The sequence below is a fragment of the Blastomyces dermatitidis genome (assembly GCF_000003525.1).
Source record: "Blastomyces dermatitidis ER-3 genomic scaffold supercont1.5, whole genome shotgun sequence".
Lineage (NCBI taxonomy): Eukaryota > Fungi > Ascomycota > Eurotiomycetes > Onygenales > Ajellomycetaceae > Blastomyces > Blastomyces dermatitidis.
In genome coordinates, this window is record NW_025544778.1 from 3,794,401 (window position 1) to 3,804,464 (window position 10,064).

At 49.0% G+C, this 10,064-nt stretch overlaps 2 protein-coding genes across 3 annotated transcripts; both read right to left on the reverse strand.

Annotated features, from left to right (window-relative positions):
* Positions 1 to 365: 365 nt before the first annotated feature.
* On the reverse strand, positions 366 to 2,036 carry BDCG_17117 (uncharacterized protein). Its single transcript, XM_045426274.1, has one exon. The coding sequence runs from the start codon at positions 992 to 994 to the stop codon at positions 683 to 685; it is 312 nt and encodes a 103-aa protein (XP_045281236.1). The 5' UTR covers positions 995 to 2,036; the 3' UTR covers positions 366 to 682.
* A 166-nt stretch (positions 2,037 to 2,202) lies between these two features.
* Positions 2,203 to 9,954, reverse strand: BDCG_05378. 2 transcript variants are annotated; one of them, XM_045421048.1, is made up of 3 exons: positions 7,163 to 9,954; positions 3,479 to 7,054; positions 2,203 to 3,431 (listed from the first exon to the last, which is right to left on the reverse strand). In XM_045421048.1, exons 1-2 carry the CDS (start codon positions 9,698 to 9,700, stop codon positions 3,767 to 3,769), a joined length of 5,826 nt encoding a protein of 1,941 aa, XP_045281237.1. In that variant the 5' UTR covers positions 9,701 to 9,954; the 3' UTR covers positions 2,203 to 3,431; positions 3,479 to 3,766. The 2 variants fall into 2 exon arrangements, with proteins under 2 accessions (XP_045281237.1, XP_045277020.1); XM_045421047.1 differs by having other exon boundaries at positions 2,203 to 7,054.
* Positions 9,955 to 10,064: the final 110 nt, after the last annotated feature.

Sequence of the window (10,064 nt, forward strand, 5' to 3'; positions counted from 1 at the left end):
CTCGTGTCCTCTCTCAGCTTTAAAAATTTGAAAGTAAAAACGGCGAATTAATTCCCACTTTGCCAATACTAATAATAAGACATCCTTTTCATCGTCGTGGTTTTGTTTCTCTGCTTAGCCTTGCAGCAATAAGTTGTTATGCTTGGTGACATTAAAGTGAAAAGGGGATGGATGATATGATGTGATGACATCCCCGTACAAGATTCTTTACAATACAATTACGCTGTAACTACAATGCAATGTCCTGGCGCCGCCAGCTGTAGACAATCTGTATGAATAGTAACTTATTAATAACGTTACAGACTAATCCCCCCATGCCTCCCACCATTTTGTTGGCTGGTATATTATCTATCTACTTGGTTATCATCAGCGATTCCTAACATCGTCATTATTATTATTATTGCGCTCTCAACGCTCCCTCGGGAAACAACCGTCCGTGTCCTCACTTTCCAATAATCAGTAGTTACGCTGTACGCAGCGTAGTAATAGCAATGCTGCCGCAGTTGCCAGCCAGTCGCCTGTTGCTCGCTCTCATGTATCATACATATCACAGAAATGAACAACAATCAAGCGAGTGGAGAAAAACCTGATTTTTATCAGATAGTTATGCATTGAGTTAGTTGCCTTCTTCGAAAAACCGGATACGTATCTACTGTTTTGAAATCTTCTTTCGTTTATTTTGTCAAAACTCAACTACAGATACTTTTGATTGTTTACCGTGGTCCGAATTAAATTGAACCTGAATACCACCAAAAAATATACATTTATCTTGGATGATGAGTACTCCGCAGCACATTATTGGGTATTCATATACCCCGTATTTGACATCTTCGGTCAAACTACGCTTCTCTTGAGCGGTTCTATATGTACAGTACGTTGCACCTGCCACTGAAACGACGATGCTACGTCTAATAATCAAACCAGAGCATACCGATATAGGCAGCGTCAGCACCAACAAGCTTGAGGATAGCGCGGGAACCACCGTACCTTGCATTGGTCGTCTGTTCAACAACAGGCTCGTAATAATAATAATGACCTGCCCGTCCTGGCGGGGGAGGCGGACACCTGGTCCACAAAGCCTAACATCGCGTCAATGATATCATCCCACCTCGGCGGCCTCTCTCTCTCTCTCTCTCTTGATCGACGACGAAGAAGAAGAAGAAGAAGAAGAGCACCCTCTCTTCCCCAGACCAAGCAATCTCCATTGCCATTGAACAGAGGTTTCTATATAACAAGGGCAACAAAAGGATAGTTTAAAACTCTCTGCGTTGCATGCCACTATATATACGGTACCTCTCAGTATAACTATAAATTTGCAAATGAAAAAGAAAAGGATTACTCATAGAAAGCACTTCATAGGCTGATATCCTTCTTGTCAAAGCCATTGACTGAAAATAAGCTCTTCCCGCCACCAGATTGACACGGACCGGTCAGGATCTAGAATCTCTAAGTTATCTATCCAAACCTTCCAACACACACACTTTTTTCTTCTTCAATATCTTTCCAATAATGGGGGGTGTTGGAAAGCCCTTGACGAAAATTGCAACCTCTTTTTTTCACTTTCTTGGTTCCTGTTTTTCTTCTTCTTTTTCATTTTTGCATTTTTTATTTTTTGCATTACAACACATTTTGGCTGGCTCATGGCGTTTGTAGCAGGAAGACACACCGACCTTCATTATTGGTTGCGGCGTGCAGTGAGCTTGCTTCTGAGATTGGGATTTCGACCTCCTTTCCGCCTTGATTGATAATCGTCGAGTGACAAACAGCCCCATGGCTTCCACCCTAGACGACCTTAGCGCCGTATCCAGAGTATCTCTCTCTTTTTAACTCCAGCAGTAAACCCCGAAAGCCCGTCGACTTCACCTACGACGACTCGGAGAGATTCAAGGCGGGCGCTGACAAATTACCTCAAAAAGAAGCAAGATACATAGGTAATCAACTTTTCTTTTGATGACATCTATTTCGTAGCGTTATCTGGCTCTTGAAGAATCTTTACTTAGTCTTTCGTAATCCATGTTTACTCTGCGGGATTATTGCTGAATGAAGGATGCAAAATTAATTGCCTTTGATCAAGTTGGCGAAAAATAAAATGTGACAAAATTGCAGAGTTGGCCTCGGTTAAAGTTAAGTGGTTGTACATGTACATGTACATTACATTACATGTATGTATGAGGTCATGGCTCAGCTATAGCATCATCGGGCGGAATTTGCCATAAAATATCGTCAATTGAGTTTACCCTTCATCATTGATCTAAGCTTATTCCTCTCAGCCTTACTTTGAGCTTGATGCTACGTGTACGGAGTACGCGTACACTCTTGGGTGCATTTTAATTTGCATGCTCCTCCTCTTCTGTCACGGCGACACCTTGTCGCACGCTTTGAAAAGCGGCTATGGTGGGGGGGGGGGGGGGCGTCCCTCTCTCACTTCCTTTGAAGGGGCCTAGTTATGTATTGTGCATGTTACATGTACATGTAACCTGGGTAGCTGGACTTGCAATTAACCCATTCCATTCATCAATGGCAAGTTAGTTACCCAGCTCGCGGGTGTTCGTTTTCTCGTAGTGGTTTGTAGGTAGGTATGGAGCCCATTGTACGTACATACATACATTATTATACATACATCCGTGCATACATCCATAGTTACATACTGTACATGAAGGTTTGTTTATACGTTGCGAGGTTACAACCAACCCCATTTCCTCTAGCGTATTGCGCGAGTGAAGTTTGATCTGTGATGAATCATCATATGTAAGAATCACGTCTCCATTTCAGGTAAACAGACCTTAAATTCAGTCGCCCTTTGTTCACCCCAGCCGGGGGAGGGTTCACGATGACAATACGCCAAACGCGCGGTGAATGCAGGTAAGCTCCCCCCCCTCGGAAGAAAATTGCACAAGGTATCCAGGGACATACGCTGTATGCACTTCAGCCGCCCACCGATGCTTCTGTCTTATTAATCACAGAGCATAACTAGCTAGTTAGTTTACTGATAATTAATGTCACGCGTGGGGGAGAGCTGTTTATACCCATGCACTCAATCTATCATGGGCCAACTCAACGCTTTTTGATGATGACAGACTTATCGTCCAGCAATTGAGCGGAATGCTCGTGAGGCCATCTCGTGGAGAGGGGCCACTGGGATACATAGTTAACTAGTAGAAAATTAACTAACGTTACAGAGTTAGTGAAATGAAATATTATTGGAGAGGATTCACCGCACTTGGCTCGAACTGCAATGTAAGTCTTTGCTTTTGGGTCAACCAACACGTACGAAGTCCAGGAGAACTATGGATGTCCATGAGGTTCTGCCGTCAAACCAAAGCTTCTTCTGCTTTTGTGCAAGTGGGGGATTTACACCCAAAGTTAAGCACTCCGTCACAGATAGCGATGACAAGGCGTTGAACAAGTCTCGAGGAGTAAGTAGCATGCAACTATTGATGTCAGAGACATCCTCAAGAAGATAGTTAATCATTCATACAAAAGAGATATATCTGTAAAGGTGTCTGTCGCTTGCGTTCAGTCATGCCAGGCTTCTCAAGGGACAAAAGGACAGGCAAACAAGAAATAAGATAAAATAAGATAGGATAGGATTAAATAAATAAGAAATGAAAAAGTGTTATCATAAATACCTAAACCTAACCCATAAAAGACCCCCCCTTGAAGACAAAAAGAAAAAAGGAGCAGCCAAATCCGAGCAGGAAAGCAGAAAGAAGACTGAACTTGAGAGGGAAAACACCCAGAACACGTTTCCATCGAAGAAAACTACCTAAACCTCGACCTCAACGGTCAATCCACCACCCTCCCCATCATCCGTCCCCGACCCATTTCCATCTTCCTCATCGTCGTAATCGTCCTCATAATCATCCCCCCCATCATACTCATCCGTCTCCGCAGCCGTTCCAGTTCCATGGTGCGAATGTCGCTGCTGTCGATGACCGCGCGACGAATGTGACTGCTCGCGACTCGTACCTGTGGCGGCGCTTGAATGCCTATGCCCCTTTTGGCTGCGACCATACGGCCGGCTATCATGCCGCTGCTGATATCCGCCACTTCCATCACTACCGCGGTGGTCGATGATGACCATCTCGCCCTCATCAGGGTCTCCGCTACCTTCTTCGCCCTCGCGATCAGTATCATCACCGTTATCGCGGTGACGACGTTGATGATAGGGGCTGACAGTCGCCCTGCTAGCTCGGGAGCGTTCCGCATCATCCACGACGGCGGCTGCTGGCGCGGAGAGATGGCGGCTGGGAGCCGTGGGGCCGTTTCCGCTTCCATCCCCAGTCCCGCCTCCTCCTGAACCATTGTTGCTGCTACTTCGGTTATGAGGGGTATTGGAAATAGCACCCCGGTACTGCTGCCTCATCCTTTGCCTAGCCAACTCAGCTGCAAGCTCCTCATTGCGCGCATTCTGCTCTTCCAGCCGCTTACGCGCACCGGAACGGTCAAGTAAACGCGCTTCGCGTTCTGCCGTGAGGCGGCGCTCGAGCTCCTGCAATCTTTTTATCCATTTCTCCTGTGAGGGTTCGCTGCTGGAGTGCGAATGGCGTGGAGAAGTGACGTGATGGTATTGTGACTGTTGCTGGGCGACCTGTGTGGAAGATGATGTTCCAGCGGGTGCGACGGGATTGTTCGTGAGTGTTGAAGAAGAGGAGTACTGGGATGGTTGAGGGATGCCAGAGGAACCGCGGGAGAGGGTACTGGGACTTCGGCTGGGTTGTGGTCCGTGGCCGTGTATTCCAGCTATAGACGCGTTGTCAACTGCAGTCGTGGAGCTGTATCGTGATAAGGTGTTGGCGGCGAGGTTAGATGCAGACTGTCGTGACGAGCCGTGGCCGTTTCCACCTCCAGCGGCTGCGGCATTAGCCGCACGAGCCCGTGAATGAGATTGGAGAAGATTCAGCTCGGCCTTTAACAACCTGTTCTCGCCCCTGAGTTTGGATATTTCGGGGCTGGAAGGGTTTGAAGAGGTTGAACGGTGATGCTGTTGGCTAGATCTCAAACTTTGAACCAATTCCTCCATCCGCTCCAGTTTCTTAATGCGGACGTTCAGATTATGTTCGAGATTCTGATAGTCCTTTGTCAGGTCCCGCTCCACAGACTTAATGCGCGCCTTGAAGCCGCCAATGTGGGTTTCAACCGTCTTTACCGCGAGCAGGAGATTGCGGCTAAAACCTGGCCAGAAAAGCATATTCCCGATAACCTCCTGGCTGGGCAGGTTTCCGTTGATTAGACTGTTCGAGTGGGCCCAGTCAGGTCCGCACATGGCAGAGAGTCGTTTCCAAATAGTGAGGAACATTGCATTGCGCTCACTTAATTGGTCCTTATACTGTTGTTCGAGGGTACTGAAACGCTTCCGGTCCTGACTTCGTGCAGACTCCAAGTCCGAGATCCGCGAGTTATTCTGTGAGATTGTCCGCGACGCTTGGTGGTGGGATTTGAGTGACTGTTCGAATGAATGTTTATCTGCCCGGTGCGCTTGACGCTCCCTCTCCAAGAGATCTGCTAGTTTGCGAGTCTCCAAACCATGGCTCTCGAGGAGGGCATCGCGGTTGCGGAGCAGGGATTCTTTCTCATCGAGCTTGGTGCGAGTACTCTCCAGCTCCAGAGCGGTTGAATCTAACTCCTGCTGCAGCTTAGTTATTGAAGAAAGTAAGCTTGAGCGTGTGCCGTTGAGGTCGCCAAGGGCTTCACGGAGGCTGTTTTCCAATTCCACAAATCGCTCTTTCCAAGTCGTAGCCTCGATATCCCTTGAAGAGAGAGTCTTCTTCAGCTTACGGACCTCATCCTTGGCAGTAGTGGCCTCGCGGTTAAGCTCATTCATAATTCGTTGAACCTCCTGCTTCTCCTTACCCCCAACAACTTCCCGCTGGTGTCTTTCCTCCGCAAGGCGACGATCAAGCTCTTTAGCTCTATCCTTCTCAATTTGTAGACTCATCTGACACGTCTTCAACTCAGACTCCAAATCCCCGATCTTAATCTTATCGCCATCTTGCTCCTCACGGAGGAACGCAATCTCATTCTGACTAGATTCCTGCTGAACAGTCAACCGCTGCACTTTATTATTAGCTTCAAAGAGACTCTTCTCCATCTGCTCCAGCTCCCGATTCGCATCATCCAACTCCTGCTGTACAGCTTTGTATTTCTGTAAGTTGTTTTGTGCATCTTGTTCGAGTCTGATAATGCCCTCGCTTGCTGACCGCATTTCTGCCTGCAAGGCCTTGAGATTCTCATGTTGATTAGACAATTCAGCCTCCATGCGCTGACATTCGTCAATCTTCTGATCCAGCTCATCGCCCATGGCATCCAGTTCTTCCTGCGCCTCTGCTTTAAGATCCTGCAAGGCTTCCTCCCGCTCATCAGCAATCTGCATCGCCTGATCCCGTTCCATTTGTATAGTTTGCAAGTCTTCCTCAGCCTGTTCCACATCAGCTTGGTATGCACGGTCCAACGCCTCCAGATCGCTCATGCATTCGTCAAGTTGAGCGCGAATACTTTGATTCTCAAGCTTAAGCGCTGACACATGATCGCGGAGTTCCCCATTTTTGATCTCAAGGCTTTCGCGTTCTGCATCGCTGGTGCGAGATCTCGTCCCGTCGCTTGTACGAGAATTGGACCTATCCTGGGCGCGGGATATTGAACGCTCAAAAATACTATCGCCGGCAACAGACCGGCCACCGTCTCCTCTCCGCTGGCCCAATTTCAAGTCTTCGATTTCCTGGTAAAGTCTCTCCTTTTCCCGATTCCTAGACGTTAGCATGGAGGTCTGTGCACTGACTTCGCGGCGAAGCTCGGCATTTTCTTGCTTAAGAAGCTCTAATTCGACGAGGGTGGTGCTGGAAGTAGTGCCAAGAGCAGCACTCCGGTCAATGTCCCGGTCTGAGGCGCTGGATCGAGACAACACGGACAATTTGCCAACACGAGAACCTCCAGATCGGCTACCAGAGATTGTATCTGGCTTCATGCGCAGAAGCTCATCCCGAAGCTTTCTGTTTTCCTCTTCCGCCTGTTCTCGGGCTGCGGCTTCTGCGTCAAGCATGTCCTTCCACATATCCTAAAGCGAAAATAGAATATGTCAGTAAAAGTCTATAAAATGGTCGCCCAGCATAGAGGGCAACCTTCTCCCCTACTACCAAGAATCATCATAATGCAAACCACTCACCCTCTCCTCCCTTGCCCCCGCATCAGAGCCAATAGCTACTCTCCCCTCTCCCAGCGACTTTACCATCTCAGCCAACCGCCTCTTCTCACTCTCCCGCGAAATACTTTCCGACCTCAATCTTTCAATCTCCACCTCATACGTCTCAATCCTTTCGCGCAGATATGTCAGCTCTTCCTCATCCACACCGCCATGCCCCTGACCCTGCCCATCCTCATCCTCAGCATCCGCCCCATCTTCTCTCTCGGACTTTTCCCGGTCCCCATCACTCTCCCCGCCCTTGCGATCGCGAAGCTGCTTCTCTAAATCACGAATATTCCTCCGAAGCGCCTGATTATCCTTCTGTAGTTTGATTTTATCGGACTTCAGCTCCACGTTTTCAGAGATCATTTCTTTCACGCCCTCTTCAGAGCGTTTATTCAGCGCCTCGTTGAGGAAGTGAATACGCATCTTGAGGTCAAAATTCTCTTTCGACAGCCTATCTATGGTGCTGCTCTGTTCCTTGAGTGTCAGTGACTTACCGCTGCGCCCAAACGCGGGGGTTGGGGCACCTCCACGCTTGTCTGGGGATATGCCAAGAGTACTTTCTCGGAATTGACGGGCGAGCGTGGCTGGTATCAGGATGTCCTTGATGTGGCCTACTATCGCGGTTTCTAGTGGTGGTTGATCGCGCGGTTGAGCTTTGGGAGTCATGGGATCCGTCACGGATTTCTTCCCTGATGACCCCGGGCGGGTCTGTGAGGTAGAATCTTCTTCATCCAACGTATGTAGACTGACGTCTGAAACACCACTGAACCCTCTCCGCTGTTCCATCAAGTTATCATCACTCATGCCCGATACGCCAGACGCCATACTTCCAAGGCTTATCGACCTGGACAGCTCCTTCTTCTGTCTACCGTGACTGTGTGACCGCTGGCCGCTGTGATTCGCTGGCGCTGCCCCGCCGGACTGGATTGCAAAATCGACCCCCATCGCAGCTTCGCTAGACGCAGTATCCGTGCCGATAGTGGCAGTGGAAGAACTTGAGAACCGGTGAACGGACTGTCGACTCGTCAAGAATTTGGGTCGTTTGCGTCTGCGCTCCGAAGCCGAGCCGGAATCGTGTGGCGTATCTCCCTCACTACCGCTTACTCCCGTAGTATCTTGCAGTTGCCGCGAGGCGGCACGGGTTGGGGAAATGTTCCGCGTAGAGCGGCGCGGGGTAGCATTTACATTATCATCGTCTGTACTAGATAGTTGTGAATCGTCCCGTTCACTATGTTGACGGCGATGGGATGCACTGCTCCGTAGACTAGAGTTCGACATAGCTGTAGATATAGCCCTCGAGACGGTTCTCGCCGCCGCAGCTGCGGTTGGTGAGGATGATACGGTATCTAACGATGAAGTATTGAGAGTATCATTCCCTTTTGCAGAAGGAGTCAAATCCAAGTCCTCATAATTATCATTGTCATGGCTGTGCTCGCTCCCCCTCTTCTCATCTGAATCCCCTTCGTCCTCGAACAAAGAGGGTTCTAATCTGGTAGCGCGGCGAGCTGCCGGGGTTTTGTATGCGCCGGGCGGTGTAGTAGGGGAAGGGGGAGTTTCTCGACTGTCACCCTCGTCGACCTGCGACACATCCCTATCGCCCACGCCAATCAAGTATGTATCGTCCGGCGCAGGTACGCCGGGTGTAGCAGCGACATCAATTGTGGAGGGTTCAGGGAGAAAGCTGGATTCTATGTCCAGTAGTTTCTGGCGCATTTCTTTCTCGTCGAGAGCGGTTTGGTTTGGTAGTGTCTGATCATTGTAGTTTTCATTGTAGTTTTCATGTTCATTTTCATTTTCGTTTTCGTTTCCGTGGTCGTGGTCGTGGTCGTGGTCATGGTCATCTACAATCTCATTTTCCCGCCCATGCTCTTGATTCTTATGCTTGCTCTCTTTAGGCTCGTACTCGTGGTCATGGTCGTCGTTATGGTCGTTAGTACTGGTCGAGTTGTCCATGGTGTCATGATATTCAGGGTAGGGGATAGAGGAAGTGAGCAAAAGGCCTCTGGAATCGTTGAAGTCAATGCTAGGAAGAGGAATCGTAGAGGAAGAATAATCGTCGATGGCCAGAACAGGCGATGGTGAAGACATCGGCTCTTCATGCTGCGGGTGTTGACGCGGTGACAACGGCAGGGGTGGATCCTTGAAGCTAAGTAAAAGCGGGCTATGGTCATTTTTGCCGTTGTCATTAGTATTATCGGCATGGGTATTTGCACCCCCAGTCATCGTCAACAGGCTGCTCGACTGATTCTTCTCATCTTCATCCCATGGCGGCGGGTACTGTTCTTCAAATTCTTGATCCCCACGCTGCTCTCCTTGCCTCCCATCCTGCTGCGTCCTGGCCTCGTCGTCAAACTCCATTTTCATCGGCGAGAGCTCATCGTCTGTATCAAACCCACCAGGAACCCTGGACGGCCGCCGTCTCTGGGCTGCGAGAGGCTTATCTGTGAGGTCTGGAGTTGTACCGAGGAGAACGGGAGGGGGATATGATGCTGATACCGAACGTGAAGCGGCCATGGCTATTCTTGAATATCTGTTTAGGTGGATGTTGTGGTGGTTCGTTCGAGATGTGTTTGGCTGTGATTTGTTGTCATGCCGTCCGTCAGCAGAAAGTCCAGTATAGGGCCTTAGGTTAGTAGTATGTTGGAGTGCAGGGCCAATTGGTTTGGTTGTTGTAGCTGCTCAGCGCATGGTGATAATAAAGCCTTGGGCGTTCGTTGTTGTGGTAGATGTTTGGTGCTGGAGGTGTTCCAGGTTCTGGCCGTGATAAATAAATAAATACTTCAAACATTCTTTTTGGTTCAGGGACACACACAGCCATCGGCACAACCTCAACCCAATTACTCAATTATTCAGCTTTCCACATTTTCCTTACTTCCCT

What these genes read in the sequence shown, in the direction of transcription:
- BDCG_17117 (XM_045426274.1), bottom strand. Translation starts at nt 994, where the DNA reads ATGCAAGGTACGGTGGTTCCCGCGCTATCCTCAAGCTTGTTGGTGCTG.
- BDCG_05378 (XM_045421048.1), bottom strand. Translation starts at nt 9,700, where the DNA reads ATGGCCGCTTCACGTTCGGTATCAGCATCATATCCCCCTCCCGTTCTC. An exon ending in CGGGGGCAAGGGAGGAGAGG is followed by an intron (nt 7,055 to 7,162) that starts GTGAGTGGTTTG and finishes TTTTCGCTTTAG; the next exon opens with GATATGTGGAAGGACATGCT.